The sequence below is a fragment of the Musa acuminata genome, chromosome BXJ2-5, assembly GCF_036884655.1.
Source record: "Musa acuminata AAA Group cultivar baxijiao chromosome BXJ2-5, Cavendish_Baxijiao_AAA, whole genome shotgun sequence".
Lineage (NCBI taxonomy): Eukaryota > Viridiplantae > Streptophyta > Magnoliopsida > Zingiberales > Musaceae > Musa > Musa acuminata.
Genome location: NC_088342.1, coordinates 44,021,089 through 44,044,160, shown reverse-complemented (window position 1 = coordinate 44,044,160; position 23,072 = coordinate 44,021,089). Strand labels below are relative to the sequence as shown.

General features: G+C 36.6%; 2 protein-coding genes, 2 long non-coding RNA genes and 1 other non-coding gene across 6 annotated transcripts; 2 read left to right on the top strand and 3 right to left on the bottom strand.

Moving 5' to 3' along the window:
• The first annotated feature begins 3,930 nt into the window (after window positions 1-3,930).
• On the top strand, window positions 3,931-5,430 carry LOC135611863 (transcription factor MYB106-like). The gene is made up of 3 exons (XM_065107510.1): window positions 3,931-4,063; window positions 4,132-4,261; window positions 4,348-5,430. The coding sequence occupies exons 1-3, from the start codon at window positions 3,931-3,933 to the stop codon at window positions 5,240-5,242; spliced, it is 1,158 nt and encodes a 385-aa protein (XP_064963582.1). The 3' UTR covers window positions 5,243-5,430.
• Window positions 5,431-6,041: 611 nt separating this feature from the next.
• LOC135612910 (uncharacterized) lies at window positions 6,042-9,736 on the bottom strand. 2 transcript variants are annotated; one of them, XR_010487141.1, is made up of 2 exons: window positions 7,845-9,736; window positions 6,042-6,778 (listed from the first exon to the last, which is right to left on the bottom strand). It is a non-coding gene; the product is annotated as an uncharacterized LOC135612910 (long non-coding RNA). The 2 variants fall into 2 exon arrangements; XR_010487140.1 differs by having other exon boundaries at window positions 9,361-9,736.
• A 376-nt stretch (window positions 9,737-10,112) lies between these two features.
• Window positions 10,113-14,161, bottom strand: LOC103985881 (EH domain-containing protein 1-like). Its single transcript, XM_009403740.3, has 14 exons — window positions 14,086-14,161; window positions 13,916-13,995; window positions 13,053-13,121; window positions 12,901-12,958; window positions 12,754-12,806; window positions 12,561-12,671; window positions 12,351-12,453; window positions 12,207-12,256; window positions 11,558-11,686; window positions 11,230-11,481; window positions 11,006-11,088; window positions 10,641-10,767; window positions 10,407-10,550; window positions 10,113-10,301 (listed from the first exon to the last, which is right to left on the bottom strand). Exons 1-14 carry the CDS (start codon window positions 14,159-14,161, stop codon window positions 10,113-10,115), a joined length of 1,524 nt encoding a protein of 507 aa, XP_009402015.2.
• Window positions 14,162-18,530: 4,369 nt separating this feature from the next.
• TRNAF-GAA (transfer RNA phenylalanine (anticodon GAA)) lies at window positions 18,531-18,603 on the top strand. The gene has a single exon. It is a non-coding gene; the product is annotated as a tRNA-Phe (tRNA).
• Window positions 18,604-19,158: 555 nt separating this feature from the next.
• On the bottom strand, window positions 19,159-22,529 carry LOC135611862 (uncharacterized). Its single transcript, XR_010486674.1, has 2 exons — window positions 22,226-22,529; window positions 19,159-19,637 (listed from the first exon to the last, which is right to left on the bottom strand). It is a non-coding gene; the product is annotated as an uncharacterized LOC135611862 (long non-coding RNA).
• Between the last annotated feature and the right edge of the window lie 543 nt (window positions 22,530-23,072).

Below are 23,072 nucleotides of genomic sequence, written 5' to 3'. Positions count from 1 at the left end.
GCACCTTGACGAGCACTCTCTCGGCCCCTTGGGGTGTCAATTATCAGAGAAATGGTTGGTTGAAGGGCCTATGGTATATGTGGTGGTTAATTATGTAATATCATACTTGATGATACTTGACTCTTTGAGTCGCCATGGGATCAATTGAGAGCATCTAATCTCTTTTATAGTGCAGGATCTTGTCCATCCAGCTTAGTTCCTCCTCGATCACGAATATGTCATGCTTTTCAATGGTTCAGGTTGATAGTGTCTCGACCAATGGCCAGCCCTTCCTTAGAGCTCGAGTGGAATCTAACCCAACGAGTGCATCAACCTGGGTATCTTCCGTACGTGGGACTAGTAACACATTGAGTCAAGAGAAGCTATGAGCTAACCTTCGTACCTCGGTGAGGTACTTCACCATGGTCACGTCTCGGGTCTCATAGCTCCCCTCTACTTAGCTCACAATTAGTTGTGAGTCAATGAACACTATTAGGTCTTGGACCTGAAGCTCTCGGACAAGTCAGAACCTTGAGAGAAGTGCTTTATATTTGGCCTCATTATTAAAGATTTTGGATTCAAACCGAAGAGTTTATTCATACACCTTTCTGAGGTGGTAGAACCATCTACAAAAAAGATCCATGTTGAGGTGGTGTGACTATCAGCCTCAACCCTAGGTGAGAGAGTTAGTTCTAAGATAAAATTCATTAATGCTTGAGCCTTTATGGTAGTTATCGACACATATTGGATGTCAAACTCGCCCATCTCTATTGACCACGTCAGTAGTCATCCCAAGATATCAAATCGAGAAAGGACCTATATGAGTGATTGGTCGGTGGTCACCTATATGAGGTGCACTTGAAAATAGGGACAAAGCTTCCTCGCCTCCAGTACTAGTGCAAATGCCAACCTCTCGGTAGGGGGATACCATTCCTTGAGTCTATTAAGGGCATGACTGACATAATAAATAGGCTTCTGTATTCCCGAGTCATTCTGCACCAACACCGAGTTGATAGTTTGCTTTGTGATGGTGAGATAGAGACTTAGGGTTTTACCCGAGATGGAAGAGAGCTGTGGTAACTGGGCGAGGTGGTGCTTTAGCTCTTCAAATGCCTCTTAACACTCTTCAATCCACGGGAAGCCCTTAGAGTTTTTTAATATATAAAAGAATGGTAAGCACTTATCATTGGGCTAGAATATGAATTGACTAAGTGTCATTATTCACCCTATTAATTATTATACTTTCTTTATCGATTAAGATGAGTGCATCTCTAATATGACTCACACCTTCTCAATGTTGACATATATTCCTCTCTAGTGAATAATGAATTTGAGGAATTTTTCCAAATTAACTCCAAAAACACATTTAGATAGGTTAAGACATATGTTGAATCTCTTTAGAACTTGAAATGTCTATCAGATGTGAGTCTGTCATTTGACTTTTGACTATCATGTTGTCTACATACACCTCAATTTTCCTCCCGATTGGGTGCTTGAACATCTTGTTCACCATTCGTTGGTATGTCACGCTCATATTTGTTAACCCAAATAGAATGAGTCGATAGCCATATATGCTTAGGTTTATGATAAAGGAGATATGTTCTCGATTCTATGGTGTCATCCTTATTTGATTATATCCTGAAAATGCATTCATGAAGGTAAAAAGCTTGTGACCTAAGATTCTATGGCTCCATCGGCACTGCCTCGTGTCGGGCCTTCTTTGGTAAGGAGATTGCTATCAAATAACACTGGCACGATCTTTCGGGTTGCTTCTCAATTCTCTGATATCAATCCTTATTGGGAATTTCATCACCATATGATAGGTTGATACCACTGCCCTTAGCCTATTGAGCTTGGGTCGATCAATGATCAGGAAGGCATGATACATCAGGGTGTTTGAGGTGCCATACAATAACATCTAGACATGGAAGGCAGTAGTGTACTCTACTGGGTAGGTATTATCATCAAAGGCCTATAGTGATGGGAGGCAAAAGTTCATTAAGATTAGCTCGTCTTGGATGTTCTGAGTGAATGAAGACTGACTTGAAGTTGGATTATCTAACTTTTCCCCTTGGGATTGTTAGAACTCTCACCGTATCTCTTCTAAATGTTGGTCCATATGCTATAGTTGGATCCTCATAAAGTCACCTATCGAATCTGCTGACCGGGTCTTGAATTCAAACAGAGCAAAGTGATGGTATGATAGTGCACTGAATTTCATTGTTGGAGAGTGAGACGCTCCCTCAATTAGTAGTTCAATAGGTCTTGGGTGATCCTAAGATGTTGGCACCGCATTGGGCGGGAGGATCCCAACAAGCACTGAAGCTAGTGGCGATTGAGGTATTAGTTGAGGTTGAGATGGTACCGTTGCTTGTTGGGCTAGCTGAGACAAGAGCGAGGCGATAGCCTACATCATGCCCGTTAGCGTATGCACCTACTGAGTGAGATTCTGGAACACCTTGGTAGGGACAAGTAGATGGTTGAGGTCATCTTTGGGGGCGAAAGGCTTAAGGTCATTGAACAAACGATAGTATCACATTAGTGTTTACACCAAAGCGGACATAACCATTTGAGGGAAGGATGAAAGTTTCCTCCCTTAAATAAAAGTGCTACTGGTCGAAGACACAACCTCCTCGTTAGAGCGTTCATTAGGGGGATTGACGAATGGACATTTTTACGATATCAAGTTTTCCTTCTAGTACAAAAAATATTAAGAAAAATCATCATTGACATTTAAGTCGACCCAATATGGTCCAACACTAAAGACATAGGAATTTCTAAGGTGGTGATCGAAGTGGCTTCGAGGTAGAAGTGTCAAGCTTTCGATGCGCCACTTGCAGTAAGATCGATGTCGGAGGAAATTTCTTTATCCGGTTCATTCGATGCTCAAGTTAATCACCAAAGTCCTTTTTGAGTATAGGTATTTCTAAAAATAGAGTCCTCTCGATGTAGCGCCAGGATTACCTTTTATACCTAGTTTTGGAGGAGACAACCTATAACCGCTCCAACATTTCCCGCTCCAACATTTCCCTCTTGGTATTTTGACCATGTGAGCGGTAGAGGCGAGATAGTCCCGAACGATTTGTCTTTGACTTTTGTTCACGTGAGTAGACGGACGAGCAGTGACCTGAACATTTTTTCTTCCATAATAATTTTCACATACTGCTTATGTGATGTTATGTGATGGATAATGATGATCGACTATTAATATATTCCCTATCAAGTTCAAAATACTCAAGCATAAGTTAATAATAATAGGATTTTTAAACCTTTACAAGTTAATCCAAATCTTTATTTATCTAAAAACTCCTACCACCCTAATAAAAAAAATTGAACAATCTTATATACATTACTGGAATCAGATGCGGATCATCTCATGATTGAAATCATCAAGAAAACCTCATTCCCCGGCTGTTCTTCTCACCAAAAATACTGGAAGATGTTTGGTTCAATAAAGCCAAAAGCCCCGTCTGCGATGCAGCTTGGTAGCAGGGAACGGCAGACGCCAAGCAGGTAGATCCTCTCACCCAGAACGAAGAGGACCTCTGCAAACTCTCAAGTACATGCAACAACCCTGGTAATTCCACCTTCTCCATGGGCAGATAAAACTTTCTAGGCACTGTGGCAGGACAGTGGACAGCGGAGGTGGGAGAGGATGGATTAATGTGTCTGCAACCACCAGTGTGTCATTCACACTCGTGCATACAACATTTACATCTCTGCTATTTATCCTTCATCATTTCTCCATCTCTTTCTCTATCCATCTTTCTCTCTGTCTGCCATTCTAACTCCCCCATAAAGATTCCACATCTTCTTGGCTTCGCTGTAACATCCTGCAACTCGTGCGTGGCATGCACCGATTCTCCTTCTATGGAGTTATAGAGAGCCCCCAGAGTTCAGCTTAAGCGCATCTTCTTCCTCCTCCTCTGCAGGTTATAGCGTCGGAGTGAGATGGGTCGGTCTCCGTGCTGCGAGAAGGTGGGGTTGAAGAAGGGGCCGTGGACTCCGGAGGAGGACCAGAAGCTGCTCGCCTACATCGAGAAGCACGGGAATGGGAGCTGGCGGGCGTTGCCTGCCAAAGCCGGTGAGCCAGCTGAGGTCTCGTCGTCGTCATGGTAGCTGAGTGTTGTGATCTTTGATCCCTGGTTGCAGGGCTGCAGAGGTGCGGGAAGAGCTGCAGGTTGAGGTGGACGAATTACCTGCGACCTGACATCAAGAGGGGAGAGTTCAGCCTGCAGGAGGAGCAGACCATCATTCAACTCCATGCCCTCCTTGGAAACAGGTGATCGACACACCTTGATCTTATGCATCAGTTCGGTCACTCCATCCATATCATGGCTTTATGATGGTTGATGAGACTGGTTTCAGATGGTCTGCGATTGCCACCCACCTGCCCAAGAGAACAGACAACGAGATCAAGAACTACTGGAACACCCACCTGAAGAAGCGGCTGGCTAAGATGGGCATCGATCCCTGCACCCACAAGGCCAAGAGCGACACCCTCAGATCCGGCGACGGACACCTCAAGAGCGTTGCCAACCTCAGCCACATGGCCCAGTGGGAGAGCGCACGCCTGGAGGCCGAGGCGCGGCTCGCGAGGGAGTCGAAGTTCCGTGCGGCGTCCAATTCCATGATTCTGCAGCAGCAACAGCAGCAGAAGGGATCGTCGTCGTCCTCGTCCTCGACCATCCCGCCGCCACCTGCTCCGCTCACCACCAAGGCCAGCGGACTCGACATCCTCAGGGCATGGCCGGGGGCTAACCAAGGCGACAGGATCGACCTGGAGTCGCCCACTTCCACCTTAAGCTTCGCGGCAGCCGGCGTCGGGTTTGTGGACGCCGGCGCCGGCGCCGCATCCGCCGCCAGCCATCAAGGAGGCGTGAATTTGGAGCCGGAGAGAGCGGAGTGGAGGAGCTTGGCGAAGGATAGAGTGGACAGCTTCACAGGCTTCTCCATGGAAGCCGCATTCGACGGGGAGGCGCCATGGCTGTCGGAGCCATACTGGGGACAGTCCGGCGCAGGATTCACCGGACTGCTCCTGGGTGACTCAGCGGCGCAGAAGGCCTCGGACTGCCGCGGTGATTCATACGCAAATGGACCTGAGACCTGCGCCCAAGAGGAGGCAGAGGAAGAAGAAGAACAAGAAGAAGAAGAGGAGGAGGAATTGGAAGGAGAGGAGGAGAGCAAGAACTACTGGAACAGCATCCTCAACTCGGTCAACTCCTCATCCTCTTCCAACTCGCCACCACTGTTCTACGACTGAGCTCGCAGCGCAAGCTTTTCTACGTAAAATGTTAACGCACGTCTACTGCAGCGGCGATGGCGCTCTGCAACAATAAGAAAGAAGTATAAGAATAAGAATGGGTGGTGATGTGAATATATCGTCTTGCGATCTCCTTTTCTCTTCTCTCCTTAGATTTGTTGTCATGGGAATTGTAATGTTTGAAGCACATATATAATATATTTGTAGTTCCAAGAAAAGTTTTATTTTGTTAAGAGTACCACGAATTGAGGCTTGACAAAAGGTACGAATCACACAGATGAAATGAAACCCTGTGCAGTCGAATGCAGTGCACAACCGGCATGAAGGGACAATCCACATGCCCATAACTCCATGAAGTGTTTTAGGGGTGTGTCGCCCAATGAGACTTTGTGGGTCAAAAGGGGAGTCTCATGGGAAGGACAATATATATTAATGGTGAGAAAGGATCTCTACCTATCTCTATGTCTTGCATATTCACAAATGTACATGAAATTAACACTGCCAAAAAGATACGAAGCCAGTGTGTTACTCTAGAGAATGCTAGTTGTAGGTATTACATTCTAACTAACCATCAGCACTATAAGATTACAAGAATTAGCAATATGTTTGTTGATTGCGATAAAGAATTCAACACATGAAAAGATTTCAATATTAATCTTTCAAAAAATTCAAGTTACAGCGAGAAAAAGACGAGAATGTACCCAATCACAATCTATAATTTTGTTCAGCCAAGGAAAATTAAATCATATTTGTCCAAACCAAACCAATCTCAAATATAGTGAATTGACAAGAAACATCATGGTACCAATATCACATTTAATCATCAGGTACCTCATGCTACAAGAGAGAGAGAGAGAGAGAGAGAGAGAGAGAGAGATTTTATTACATTCGACCAAGCCAAAAACACTCATGATGTACATACATCGCAAAGCTACACAATTTAGAGCAAGGCAGATTTGAGCTGCTGCTTACAGGTTCACCACAGTAGAGTACATGTTCTTCCATAGAGGATAGGTAAATGGGCCTTACCACAATAACCTGTCATCAGTATAATGATAGCTGGTTTTTCCTGCCATAAGTCTCGAACAATATGGTCGTGTAGATGTGGTCCATGAACAATGAACAAGTAGGCTGTCAGTAAACCGTAATATTTCTTTTACCAAAAGTTAAGAATTTAAGGCATCATCCTACCAAAAGGATTATGTAAAAAAATATGCACGCATAAATATGTTTATTGAACACAGTTTACCAGTCAAGATGAACCGACCGACCAAGCAAGCTAAGATCCGAGGCACATCCTCGTCCAAGGCACTCAAGGAGAGCAGCATACGGTCAGCTACACGGAATATCACAAGTTGCCGTCGTGGCATTTAAGGCTGTGTTGCTGCTGCTGCTGTTGCTTCCCCTCCCCCCATGGCTTGCAACACAAGCTGGAAAGCCAGGTGAAGAAGGGCTCATCTTTAGCATGAGAACCATCACAAGTGGCCTAAGCACCATAAAGTTGCTGAATTGTGATGTCTCTCCCCTAGCACAACTCTGGGAGAAAAATTAAGAAGCTTGTGGTAACATGTTAGCAAATAATACATGAAGTAAAATAAGCAAATATTACTGCAAGGGATGCCAAGGTGGAAGAAGAAAGTTAATGGGGAAGACAGGAATAGTAAAAAAAAATGAAGTTGCCCATCCTCTAAAGGGCATTAAACGCAGCTCGAAGTACAACCAATTGCCAGGAAGGATCATGGCAGGTCGTTCTGTCATACTCCAAAGCTCTTGGAGGATATGCTAATCTATTTCCAAAAAGTCATCATCATGTACAGGAAAAAGAAAAGGAAAATATGCAGACAGGCTTGCATTCTATTGGCTGCCCATTTAAAATGGATTTTAACAGGTAAATTCTACCATGGAACATCGGTTTTGCATAAGTGAAACCACATTTACAGTCACTACAACAATACACAAAGATCAGGCAAAAATTTAAGAAGAGAAGGAAAAAGAAAATGAGACAAAGAAGATCTGAGAAGGCATGCAATTCTGTGTCTTACATGTTCACCAACCAAATTAACATACAAGTGAAAGGACAGTGACACTTTATATATCTCTTCTCCGGCGATTCAATTCTCTTAAATGAGAGTATGTGCATAGTGAAAATATATTACATGCTAAGCTCAAGCAAAAGGACTGTTAAAAATATCTCCCATTTAATGGCCTCCATAGCCACTTCTTTCTACAGAGAGCAGAACATGTAAATTCCAAGAAGTGGTTATAACTAAAAATGGAAATATGCCTGTCAATGCAAGTAAACCACATGGAGAAGATGAGTGGATGTTGCATAGAGAAAATTCAAACAGCGTTTAGACAAAAGCAAAACCAAAATATGTCCCAAAGCTTACAACTTGATGCCTAAGAAATGAGCATGAAACCAAATTGACCCTACCAAAATGACGAGAGGTAATAGGAGTTTATCATCGACCTGGTTTTGAAATGATGCACAATGACTAAATGTTAGACCGTTAAAATTCACTCAATCAAATTTCTCACCTGAAAAAAATTTCACTTGATATGGAATCATAAAAGAAAAAAAAAAAGGAAAAAGAAACATAACCTGCAAGCCAAAACTGGAAATTAACATTTGTCTTCTTGAACACAGTCAACATTCCAATAACAATCCTGCACACTGTGAAATTATAAACTGGGATAACTTATGACATCCATACATTTAGCATACTGAAGTTCTGTTGTGGCACTTCCAAAAGCTGGTAACTTTTTTTGCAAGAGAAATTTTGATCAGGTAATATATAAAGACCTGATTCATGCCAATCTACAAAAAGATTCATATGACGTAGAACTTATATTTTGCTCCTCTTCTGGAGCCCAAAAATGGTACATGACTATATAAGCATGTGTAATTTCAATTAAGAGATAATAACCTAATAGGGCGTTAGGAACTTATAAGCATACTAGGAACCTATCCTACTCAGTCATTTATATCAATGTATTGTATATATGTGGGATGGATATTATAAGGCTACATCAAGTATTTTCAATTAATGTTTGCTAACTATGGGAATGGCTGTTATGTTTCTTAAAAGCTTCACATTTGACGAAGACAGATCATCTACATTGAATGTGTACATGAATTAGTTACTAATATAGAAGTGTCCCCATACTCTCAGTTAAGAGAAGTCAAGATAGTTACATTGATCTCTTAGTTTTCCAATAAATCAAAATCTTAATACTCATTCCACATTAATTCCTTGATAAATTATACATCACTAAAAGTTTGTTGAGTTAGGAGTTCAAAGCAATTTACAAAATTTGATTTCAAGTTTTCAAGAGAAAGTAACATTCAGTTCTTTCTACAATGATTAATTGTTCTATCGAGATCGTAAGAAAGTTATTCTCACCTTTTGGAGTTCCTAGATGACTTTGAGTTATTACAAATATTTAATTTAGTTTTTATTTATTTTGATCTTGAAAATGTTGAAGCATTAATAACTCATGCTTGGAGGTTTGTTCCAAGCCTAACACTATAAATATCATGTCTTGAAAGCCTTAAGAGGGAATACAAGAATAATTTTTTTTCAGAGGTCTTATTCTTCTCTTCCAAATCTATATCTCCTTGGTGGATACTATAGAGTTGTTAAGCCCTATACTCTTTGGGTGATGATATATGTATCACTTTATTTGGGTGGTGAGCTTGTTATCTTCTGTTTTATCATTTTCCACTCATTTCATTTCCATACCTACCATGTCTGTGCCATGTGCTGTTTTGCTTTTCGTCCTAAATTCTGTGTCCATGTCCATGCCTTATATCCCAAGTACCTTCAATATTATGCTTATGCCTCTGTTCTATCCTTGAATCCAAAGTATAAACAAGAAGAAAGAAAGAATAATTATAATATATGCCAGATTCAAGATAATCCATGTTAAATAACATAATTCTAATGGTTCTGAACAAATCTGACTCTAATTGTCACTGCTTTATTCTGAAAGAATTTCTGCCAATTTAATTTCTGGCATGTTAGGAGAAGACAAAAACACTCAAAAGACATGCAAATTTCAAACCAAGAAGTCGCTTCCCATGAAAATGCCAAGATTAAATGAGCAACTATACTTACCACCCACTAACCCTTTTCCAACTGATCCACCAAGCGAAGGAAGCTGTTCCTTCGTTTAGAAAGAAGCCTAACGAAGAACCCTCCCAAGACTTGACAAGCACATGGAGAAGACGGTGCATACTCCCTAGTGGGAAGATCGCATGGTGATGCGGCGGCCTTGTCCTCCACGTAGCCGACGAGATCCATCAAGAAACCTACCAAGAGCGAGGGCGGCGGAGGAGGAGAGGAAGAAGCGGATGAGGACGGGCGGGATCGAGGCTCGACGGTGGCGCTCATTGCAAGAGATGGCGCGGCGATAGTGATAGCCATCGATGACCACCGGAAAAGACGGCACCCCATTCACATTAATCTCCCTCCATCGGTGGCTATTACAAGAGAAGAGTATATCCTCGGAAGCCGATTAATTATAACAGACAGACGTTATTAAGCCGATTAATTTTATTTATATATATATATAGCAATTTCTATATGTTATTTATGGGAGAAAAATCATTATAATTTTGACAATGTATGTGAAAAAACAAGAAAAATCTTTTGCCTTTGAGAGAGTTGAAGTTTCATAAGACTATGGAGTGAAAACAAAGAAACACAATCAAAATAACAAAAAATAATGAATGATTCATTGCTGAGATAAAATTAATATTACAATATTATAGTTTTGATATGCATAGTTACAAGTAGTGATCAAACATCTTTAGAACACTTTTGCTCCTGTTGATAAAGATCATAATACATATCAGGACGAGTCGTCCTTACGACTCATATGAGTTTCCGAATGTTCTTAATAGTTGTGGGATGTCACATGTTAGCATAACATCAACAGCCCGTATCAATTTAGGCTTCAGCTTCTTAAACTCATCGATGTTGTGGCAACTTAAAGCCTCTTTGAAGCGTTGGACATCAGGAAAATCCCCAAGTGGAAGATTATATTTCCTTTGAACCTGTTTCAGAAAGCTATTAGAGTGAGTCTACATGCATTTTAAACTGTCCAATCTAATTCGAAGAATGACACATAGTGATCTACACAGAGAAAGAAGAAGCATTACCTCTGCAAACTCATTCTCTAGATTATCAATGAGTCGTCGTTGAGCCGTCGCCTTGCCCAATATTATAGGCATCTTATTCTTTAGATGACTAATAATATAAGCATGAACTTTTGCTGCTTTTGCCCTCCTAACAAATGCACGGATCTGCAGTCAATAATGACAAGTAAACTAAATCGGATTACACAGTTCATATAAAAGATATATGGGTTGAAGTTGATTGAAGATTTAAAATACCTTGAGATCACAAACATTGTTCGGAATATCTCTCAAATCAGAAAGAAGGTCATTTTGATCCCTTTCAAACACCTTCTTCAAGATTGGATCAACAACCACATTATTTGTTGGTTTGTCATTGAATGAACTGAAAATTTATAATAAGAAAGTGAAGAAATTAATCTACAAAAGTAAAAACCCTGATTATTGCAACCAAAAAAGAACAACTTGATACTCCAATTATGAAAGGAATATCCTTGGGAATATAAAATGACTTGAAAGCATACTCTAAACCAAAAAAAAAAATCAATTATTTTTCAGATAAGCCAAGAACGCACTGCATGATGACAAACTAGTAAATGCATATATTAGCAATGACAACATACCCATTATAAATGCGCATCACCTCAGGTCTATTCGGAAGAACCTTTGCAAGTGACCATATCAATGCACGATTAACTCTAATAAGCTGCAAAATAAAGACAACTTAACTAGCTCAGAAATGCACAGTGATTATATCAGTTGTTAAAGAAAACAAAGTGACTGGAAAGGGGGATAGAAGTCATATCCTTATATCACAAAATGACAAACTCAAATGAAACTATCTCACTTGTTCTGTGTCAACTTGGTCTGCCTTGTTTAAAACCACACGTATCTTGTCCTCATGACCATGCAGAGATCTAATGACATTGTTGAACTCATCACTTATGTCAATCTTATGAGGATCAAACAGAAGAATGATGAGGTCACATTTTGCTGCAAACCACGAAGTAACACCAGTAAAATCATAACTACGTTGAATTCGTTGTTTTTCTCCAGAAAGAACCCCAGGAGTGTCGACAAATGTGATGCGTTCCAGCAGCTACACAGAAATCATAGTAGTTAGTAACTGCTATATTATATTCATGCCTAAAAACATAGATAAAATAAGATCATACCGAATGTGGCATTTGTGAGCACTCAAACTTTGATAAAAATTCAGTTCCAAATTTTGTGAGGCCAGTGAAAGGCATATCTGTTTGAAGAGCTATTGTATTCCCAAAAATGGTCCTTTCATTAGGTCCTGACTGAAGAAGTAAAACAAGTGAACAACTTTCTCTAAAAGCCCTTCTATTAACTTCTCAAAGAAATCCAGAATATGACAATTCAAACATTATATACAGAAATTTTGTTGTCATATGTATAGATCTTTACCTTAATGAAATCCTCAATCTTTTCAAAAAAGTTTTCTTAGGTGAGGACATACCTTTGTTAAGAGTCATCTGTTTCTAGCAGTCTAACAATTCAGCTATTATAAAGGCAATAAACGCTTCACCATTCTGAAAAGTTCTATATACTTATACAACCTATACTGCTCTATCTATTTAAAACTTAGATATTTAAATATTTCTTGTCAGTAAAACTGTAGCTTATGTTGATAATATTATCTTACAAAATTAGTAACTTAATTATTAAAAATAAAAATAACTAGCATCTTACTTAAGTATAACTATCTAGACAACAATACTAGCTTACACAAAATTCATGAAAGGCAGATTAAAAAATAAAACAAAGACTAGAGTAACAATAATTAAGGTTTTACCATACCGTCACAACAATAAACTTATCAGTAGTAGGCTCAAGTCCAATACAAGCACCTGCATGAATTATGGAGATGATGCCATGAGGTTATTCTGGTTTGCACTAACACATAAGCAAAAAAATTTAGGAGATGTAAACAATTTAAAAAACCTGGGTAGTCACACTTTAGTAAATGCTTTATGAATGTTGTTTTTCCAGTAGAATATTGGCCTAGGAGCATAACCATGGGCTTAGCATCAAAATCACTGTTTGTCTACAAAGCAACAAGATATATAGCATCACATTTCGATGGGGTTATTAATTAAAATGGCCTATGAATTTATAGTCTCATAAGCAAAGTACAATAAATTTAAAACGCACCAACAGGGGAGAAGCAAACTCATTGAACTGATAAGTAATTTCCAAAAGCTCCAATTTTTGGCTGTATAATCTCTTCAAACCATCAATTACCTTTGTTGAATGCTTATTTATCTAAGCAAACAATTAAAAGCAAGTTAGAAATAGGCAAAAATACCATATTCCATTATTTGGTGAAATCTTCATTCAAACTTACATTGAGTAAGGTATCTAATCCTCCCATCATTGGAGGATTTAATTTCTGTAAATCTGCAGGAGCAAGATAATAGAAACAGTGATGCATTTTATTCGAAACTATCCTAAGCATGGACTATGAGATTTAGAAGATAGATCCAAAGTTTACCAGCATGAGCAAGTGAATCTTGTGTGATCTCATTCCCTGCTTGTGCTAGTGCCACAAGCTGCCAAAAATCAAAAGGAAGTGTTCAATTGAGCAAGATAATCGTGCACCACTCTGAAAATTAACTAATGCATAAGGTAGCACAACAAGAAGACCTTCATTGCTGTCGCAAACTCCTTGAAGCCCAGATAACCTTTCCTTTTAGAGTCTGCAGTTGCCCATATCTTCATGCAGAGCGTGATAAAGAAGAAACAATAGACAATTATATGGTTGTATATTAGAGAAAAAGATTGTCAAGAGGGCAGCAAGTATATAGCTAAATCTAATAACAGCCAACCCATGCAAACATATTAAGCACCTAACAGTTTAATAAATCAAGATGAAGACAAAGTCTATAGATCCATCTTTACCGACTAAGCTAGTTAGCATCTTGAAATCGGATAATTTTACCTTAACTATATCCCATGGTCTCATAAATTCATCTCTATCACTGTGATTTAGAGTCTGTCCCTAGTCAAAGCTACCAACAATATATCGACTTTATCAGTATACACATCTAATATAATAATATCTTAAATATGTCAAGTGAAATTATCTTTACAAGCACTAAATTAAGACTTACATATGGTCGTCATTTAGAACACTATAAACTCACCTAATCCAATTATCACCACACTAATAACTATACAATCACATGTATCTTTAGTTTCATCAATGAATCTATTAAAAAACAATCTTTTGCAATAAACAGCATTTATTTGTACAATAAATTTTGATTTGAAAAGAAAAGCGAAATAGCGCATCTATTCTTTTCTTTTATTTATACACTAAAAGATATGCCTACAATAATTATGAGACCCTTATTTTCCTCGATAACCACATCAAAAGTCTAGTAAACTGACACCCAACGAAGAACACTAATAGCCGAAATAGCAGTAATGAAACACCGCAAGAAGATTATACAGTCAACAGAAGTAGAGATGAAATCGCCGCATAAACGAATTAGAAACTGATTTACCTGCTTCAGAACACGTCGAGGTAAATTAGACATGGCAAAAAAGCATATGGCATCGGTCTCTGTGATGCGGCCATCTCTGTCTATCATGATGAAGGAGGGAAAATCTCAACAACACTGTGAGCGGCACCGAAACAATAAGGACGAGAGAGCAACGCGTAGTGGCGGCAAACCTGAGTCGACAAATGAGAACCATTTCCCGTAGATCCTGTCATGCTCTTCACTGATCAAAGAAGAGGCGGTGTCCATTGAACAACGATCGAGTGCAAACGCCCAGCGAGTGATCGGGTAGACGAACCACGAGCCGTCAAACAAGATGGGGGAGGAGGCGAAGAGAGGGACGAAGACGCGCGAGCGAGCCGTTGTGGAAGGGGATTTCAGCTTGTTTCGTCTTTTATGCCTTCGGATCTTGTCCAAATACAGTTTCACATTTGGAAATGTCCGATTCCAGTTTTGGAAACGTGGAAGCCATCCAGGGACCTTCCACCGTCAGCTACACGTCGGTTGATGCAATTATGGGATTCGATGCAAAATAGGCACATCAACCGTAATGCTAAATGATACGTAGTGGCGTAGATAATGCTTCTATGTGGGAAGGACGTGAAATGAAATGAATATTTTTGTCTATTGTCTTGGATTGGTACATGAAATGAATAGATCTAATTATATTATTTTTGTTATGGCTATAGTATTTTTGACATATCCACAAAATATACTTTTGTTGGAGTTTAAAAAGTATAATACAAATAGATCTAATGAATAAATACCCAAAATATAATACAAACAAATTTATTTTTTTTGGAGTTTAAAAAGTACTTTTATTGCTTTGGGAATAAGAACATTAAAAAAAAACTTTACTTTTATGCTAGTTTTGTTGTTTATGAATAACATTATTATAGTATTTGTAGGATATCCATAAAAATATTATAATTGAATCGGTTTACATTATGTACCGATCTAATATAAATTAAGGATATAATAAAAGTGGGGCACTTATGGTAAAAAAAGCTAAAAGAAAATATTTTCTCGATATTCATATGGAAAATTCATCTAACTAATTCTAAATAATTAGGATATTATGATTTATTATTATATAGTTAATTTAATATATTAAGATTATACCATAAGTTATTAAAACATCGACCACTTAGATAGATCTACTTAGAATATACTTAAAATTATATAAAACATAGTAACTACCTAAGATAACTATATATGAATTAATGCTCAACACTTATTTTTTATTCATAATTATATACATTAATTTAGAATATAAAATAAATATGCTTATGAAATAAAAGTGACTTGGTGAAAATATCTATAATTTATTTATCTGTATTACAATTCTTCATTATTATAGCTCCACCTACTATAAGATCTCAGATGAAATGATAACATATCTCTATATGCTTCATTCTTTCATAAAAGATTAGGTTCTTTTGTTATTGTAATTGTGGCTTTGTTGTCACAAAATATTTTAGTTACTTTTTTTTATTCTTAATGAAGATCTCCAAAAAAAATTTCTCTGCTATATTGCTTAACAAGCTGCTAATGTTGTAGTTGCTTCTAATATTAACAATGGAGTTATTGTTTATTTCTTTGAACTCTAATATATAACCGTTGGTCGAAAGCTAAAAATATTACCTAAAGTACTTTTCAATCATCAAAGCTTCTATCGAATCACTATTAATAAAACCAAACAATTTATACATAAAGTTATGAGAATACCAAATGTCATAATATGTAATTTTAGTAATATAATGAAGAATTCTTTTAATAGCTTTAAGATAATATTTGCTTAGACTATGCATAATATGAGTTAGATTATTTAAACTTTTAGCCAAACTTCTATAGTATCTTGTATTTTTCAAACATGTATCATCTTCAAATTTTAATTTCTCATATATATTCATGGGTATTGTTGTAGCTTTGCAATTAATCATGTTAGATTTTTTAGGTAGATCCATTGCATACTTTTTTTTATTCTTACTTTACCTTCAATCCAAGAAAATAATAATTTTTCTTCATATTATTTTAACTAAAAAAACCTTTGGGTTAAGTAACAAAAATATCTTCTTATAAATAATAATTTAAAAATATAGAATGATAAACATGCCAACTCATATGAGTAGCTAAAGCTAAGAAAGTTCTCACAATTTTAAATCTAGCAATGGGATAAAAATTATCATTAAAATCAATACCTTATTGCTGCAAATATCTTTTTACTATAAGCCGAGCTTTGTATTATATTTTATTTTAAATACCTATTTTAATCCAATAGTTTTCTTTTTTCTTGGACGGATCTATTAGCTCATACGTTTCATTATTTCCTCATTCATTGTCTTTCACTATTCCTTTTTTTTATTACTTATTTAAAACTTGTAAGATATGAAATAAATAAAGCAAATGTTGAATCATAAAGTTCTGTTAGTGATCTAAATTTTCCTAGAAAGGGTTTCATCTAAGGACTCATCTGATAAATCAGAATTATTACTAGGTGAGACTAATAATAAACTTATTAGAACAAGATCTATCATTAGATTATGTGGAGTATTTAGTTCTATTGGAATGAATTTGTTTGTCACCTTTATTATTCTTCCTATTTCAACTTGGACTTTCATCAAACACAATATTTATGTTAATAATAACTATCACTAATAGGATTATATAATCGATATACTTTTGATAGTAAGAAATAATCATTTAAGATATATTTTTTAGATTTTTCATCAAGCTTATGATAGTTTTATGAATTTATCAAAATATATGTAACACAATAAAAAATTCTTAAATGACTTACACTTAGTTTCATATCATACCAAGCTTCAAAAGAGTTTGATTCATGATAACTTTTGTTGGTGAAATATTCAATAATGGAACTATTGTTACAACTATTTCTATCTAAAACTTATTTGGAGATGCTTTCCCTTAAGTAAATTTCTTGTCATTTCAATGACATCTGATTCTTATATTCAGCTATACCATTTTGCTTTGGTATATGTGATGCTATCAATTCCCTATAAATATTATTTTCTTCATAAAAAGAATTAAACTCATTACATACAAATTCATCACCTTTGTCATTTTGAAGTGTATTTATGCATCTATCATTTTATCTTTTTATAAGTACTTTAAATTTTTAAAAATTATTAAATATTTTATATTTTAGTTCTAGAAAATATACCTAACTTATATCATTATAATCATCAACAAATAATATAAAATATTGACTTTTAATAAATAATTTTATATTCATTAGTCCAGCATGAATTAATTCAAGGTAACTAAATACTTTCTATATTTTTCAGTAGAAAATGATTTCTTACTTTGTTTGTCATAAATACATCCTTCAAATACATCAAGTATATTAATTTTGAATAATCCAAAATTTATTTTTTTTATTTAATGGTCTTAAACATTTAATATTAAGATATCTATATCTTAATATCTTATTCTTTTGAGTTGTAATAAGAGTATATTTTTCAACATTTGAAATATTAAATGTAAACATCTTGTTTTGAGTTATACAAACATCTACTATAATCAAACTAGATTTTTTTTATCTTTAATAGTACATAAATCTTCATCAAATATAGTTGAATATCTATCTTTCATCAATTGTCTAATACTCTAACACTCAATAAGTTATGTAATAAACTAAGAAAAAAAATTTATCAAGGTGTTTTATCTTCCCTTGGCTTATCTTCATCTTAATTGTTCATTTTCCTTCTATTTAGATATGTTTGTTATCTCTAAGTTTAAATTCCAACTTGTGAGTTTCATCAAGATATTTAAACATTGATATTATACCTAATATATGATAAAATATTTACTATCCAAAAATTAAATATCATTTGAGATATCTTTAACATGTGAATGAGTCATAAACAACTTACTATTTTCTTCATTTTCCTTCGTATAATTTGCTTGTTTTTCTCGAAACTTCATAATATTTGCTCGAAAGTACGAGAATAAGAGGTTGAGACATTAAATTGTTACCGGAAGCCATAATACTTAGCTCAGATTGAACTTGATTTTGATATCACAAATGTTGAAGATGGAAGAGTAAGGAAATGATAAAAATAAAATACCATAATATAATTAAAAGAGAATACTCTCAAGTAAGAAAATAATAATAAGAGATAAAATTAAGAATACTTATAAAATAATTTCAAATACACTCATCTTTACTTTTTGAACCATGATATTATTTATAGAACTTAGTGATAACTTTTTCACCATCTCATGTTGATTAAGTTAGGTATAAGAACTAACTGATAGAAGATAGGAAATCTTTCCTCATATAAATAGGAGAGGGACATGTTAATGTACTTCGCCCTTGCTTTATTATTTTCAATAAATCTGAAACTCGCATGTTCGATTCACGCTCACCATATTATTTTATTACTTTTTTGTGTCCCGCATGACTCGAGCAATCCACCCTCATCGCATTATTTTATTATAGTTTTTGTGCCCCGCATGACTCGAGCAATCGGATACCGCCATCAAGAAACAATATCCATCAACAAAACAACTACAGAGGTGAACTAACAGAGAAAATAAACTCACTCAAAAATGCACCTGCATGTTTATTCTAACCATGTAATTAATAGTGCAAGCGAGGATAGTTCAGTTGGGAGAGCGTCAGACTGAAGATCTGAAGGTCGCGTGTTCGATCCACGCTCATCGCATTGTTTTACTATAATTTTTTGTGCTCCGCATGACTCAAACAGTCGAATACCGCTCAATTGGGAGAGCGTAAAATTTGAAAGTTCGATTCACGCTCATCGTATTATTTTATTACAGTTTTTGTGCCCCGCATGACTCGAGCAGTCCACACTCACTGTATTATTTTATTACAGTTTTTATGCACCTGTATACTTACTCCAACCATGTATCCAATAATGCAAGCGGGGATAGCTCAATTGGGAGAGCGTCAGACTGAAATCTGAAAGTCGCATGTTTGAATTATGCTCATCGTATTATTTTATTATAGTTTTTGTGCCCCGCATGACTCGAGCAATCCACCCTCACCGTATTATTTTATTACAATTTTTTACCCCGCATGACTCACTCAAAGATGCACCTTTATACTTGCTCCAACCATATATACATATATACAATTGTGCAAACAGGGATAGCTCAGTTGGGAGAGCATCAAACTAAAGATCTGAAGGTCGCGTGTTCGCATGACTCAAGCAATCCACCCTCATCGTATTATTTTATTATAGTTTTTGTTCCTTGACTCAAGCAATCGGATTTTGCCAACAAGAAACAATATCCATCAACAAAACAACTAGAGAGGTGAACTAACAGAGAAAACAAACTCACTCAAAGATACACCTGCATGTTTGTTCCAACCATGTATCCGATGGTGCAAGCGGGGATAGCTTATTTGGGATCTGATGGTGCAGAAATATGTATACCGAACACAGTTTACCAGTCAGGATGAACCCACCAACCAAGCAAGCTAGGATTTGAGGCAAATCGTCTACGGCACTCAAGGAGAGCAGCATATGGTCAGCTACACAGGGAATATCACAAGTTGCCATCGTGGCATTTAAGACTCTGTTGCTGCTACTGCTTTTGCTTCCCCTCCCCCCATGGCTTGCGAGACAAGCTGGAAAGCTAGTTGAAGAAGGGCTAATCTTTAGCATGAGAACCATCACAAGTGGCTTTAGCACCATAAAGTTGCTGAATTGTGCTCTCTCCCCCCAGCACAACTCTGGGAAAAAATTAAGAAGTTTGTGGTAACATGTTAGCAAATAATACATGAAGTAAAATAAGAAAATATTACTGCAAGGGATGCCGAGGCGGAAGATGAAAGTTAATGCGGAAGACCAGAATAGTAAAAATGAAGTTAGTTACCCATCCTCTAAAGGCATTAAATGCAAGCTCGAAGTACAACCAATTACCAGGAAGGATCATGGCAGGTCGTTCTGTCACACTCCAAAGCTCTTGGAGGATATGCTAATCTATTTCCAAAAGGTCAACATCATGTACGGGAAAAAGAAAAGAAAAATATGCAGACAGGCATGCATTCTTTTGGCCGCCCAATTAAAATGGATTTTAACAGGTAAATTCTACCAAGAAAAGGAACATCAATTTTGCATGCTACATAAGTGAAACCACATTTACAGTCACTACAACAATACACAAAGATCAGGCAACAATATAAGAAGAGAAGGGAAAAGAAAATGAGACAATGAAGATCTGAGAAGGCATGCAATTCTGTACCTTATATGTTCACCAATCATATTAACAAACAAGTGAAAGGACAGTGACACTTTATAGATCTCTTCTCTGGCGATTCAATTCTCTTCATTGAGAGCATGTGCATAGTGAAAATATATTACATGCTAAGCTTAAGCAAAAGGACTGTTAAAAATATCTCCCATTTAATGGCCTCGATAGCCACTTCTTTCTACAGAGAGCAGAACATGTAAATTCCAAGATGTGGTCATAAATAAAAATGGAAATATACCTGTCAATGCAACTCAACCACAGGGAGAAGATGAGTGGATGTCGCATAGAGAAAATTGAAACAGCGTCTAGACAAAAGCAAAAACAACTTTATGCCTAAGAAATGAGCATGAAACCAAATTGACCTTACCAAAATGACGAAAGGTAATAGGAGTTTATCATCGACCTAGTTTTGAAATGATGCACAATGACTAAACGTTAGACCAATAAAATTCTCTCAATCAAATTTCTCAGCTGAAAAAATTTTCACTTGATATGGAATCAAAAAAGAAAAAAGTTAAAGGAGAAAGAAACATAACCTGCAAACCAAAACTGGAAATTAACATTTGTCTTCTTGAACACAGTCAACAATCCAATAACAATCCTGCATACTGTGAAATTCTAAACTGGGATAACTTATGACATCCATACATTTAGCATATTGAAGTTCTGTTGTGGCACTTCCAAAAACTGGTAACTTTTTTTGCAAGAGAATTTTAGATCAGGTAATATATAAAGACCTGATTCATGCCAATCTACAAAAGATTCATATGACTTAGAACTTATATTTTGCTCCTCTTCTGGAGCCCAAAAATGGTACATGACTATATAAGCATGTGTAATTTCAATTAAGAGATAATAACCTAATAGGGAGTTATGAACTTATAAGCATACTAGGACCCTGTCCTACACAGTCATTTATATCAATGTATTGTATATATGTGGGATGGATATTATAAGGCTACTTCAAGTATTTTCAATTAATGTTTGCTAACTATGGGAATGGCTGTTATGTTTCTTAAAAGCTTCACATTTGACAAAGACAGATCATCTACATTGAATGTGTACATGAATTAGTTACTAATATAGAAGTGTCCCCATACTCTGAATTAAGAGAAGTCAAGATAGTCACATTGATCTCTTAGTTTTCCAATAAATCAAAATCTTAATACTCATTCCACATTGATTCCTTGATGAATTATACATCACTAAAAGCTTGTTGAGTTAGGAGTTAACGCATTTCACAAAATTAGATTTAAGTTTTCAAGAGAAAGTTATATTCAGTTCTGGTAATTGTTATATCGAGATTGTAAGAAAGTTATTCTCACGTTTTGGAGTTCCTGGATGATTTTTAGTTATTATAAATATTTAATTTAGTTTTTTTATTTATTTTGATCTTGAAAATGTTGAAGAATTAATAACTCATGCTCAGAGGTTTGTTCCAAGCCTAACACTATAAATATCACGTCTTGAAAGCCTTAGAGGGAATACAAGAATAATTTTCTTTTCAGAGGTCTTATTCTTCTCCTACAAATCTATATCTCTTTGATGGTTACGTTAGAGTCGTTAAGCCCTGTACCCTAGTTATACTCTTTGGGTGATGATATATGTATCGTTTGAGCATTTTATTTGGGTGGTGAGCTTGTTATATTCCGATCCCTACCATATCTGTGCCATGCCCCGTTTTGCTTTTTGTCCTAAATTTTGTGTCATGTCCATGCCTTATATCCCAAGTACCTTCAATATTCCGATGGCTATGCCTCTGTTCTATCCTAGAATCCAAAGTATAAACAAGAAGAAAGAATGAGTAATTATACTACATGCCAGATTCAAGATTATCCATATTAAATAACATAATTCTAATAGTTCTTTGAACAAGTCTGACTCTAATTGCCACTGCTTTATTCTGAAAGAATTTCTGCCAATTTAAGTTCTGGCATGTTAGGCATGCAAATTTTGGTAAGGAGCAACTACAACCCATATCTCTATCGAGAACAATTTCAAACCAAGAAGTCGCTTCCCATGATGCTGCCAAGATTAAATGAGCAACTATACTTACCACCCACTTACCCTTTTCCAATTGATCCACCAAGCGAAGGAAGCTGTTCCTTCGTTTAGAAAGAAGCCCAATGAAGAACCCTCCCGAGACTTGACAAGCACATGGACAAGACGGTGCATAGAAGAGCTTGATGCAGGGGAGGGGCGTCAGTCCAGCTCCGTAGTGGGAAGATCACAGGGCGGCGGCCTTGTCCTCCATGTAGCCGACGAGATCTCGAGGGCGGACGAGGAGGAAGAGGAAGAAGCGGATGAGGAGGGCGAAGGAGGAAGGAGGAAGAGGAAGAAGCGGCTGAGGGGTGGGATCGACGCTCGACCGTGGCGGTGATCGCAACAGAAGGCTATTAATTGTAACTGACGTAATTAATTGATTAATTAACACTCAAATTATTTATGGTAATATTCTTTCTAATTTTATGTATATATATATATATATATATATATATATATATATATATATATTCTTGCAATTTCTATATGTTATGGGAAAAGATTATTATGGTTAATATTCTTTCTAATTACATAGATGCAGACCAGAAACGAACACCGTAATGAAGATTTTGTTCACCGAAGCTTTATATGGACAGATAGCTTTGCAGATTGGAAGAACTGCATTACAAGGCAATCAAATATTAATCAACCAAACAGTATTTTATGACCTTTGAGGAACACAAGAAAAAATCATTATAATTTTGACAATCCTTTGCCTGTGAGAGAATTGAAGCTTCATAATGCTAGTGATTCACTATTAACATCAATTCCGCCATGAAATATCTTCTCATTGTCTACTAAAAACATCAATGGAAACATAGAAGGCACCATCAAAATAACCAAAAATGATAAAGGCATTTAATACTCGATT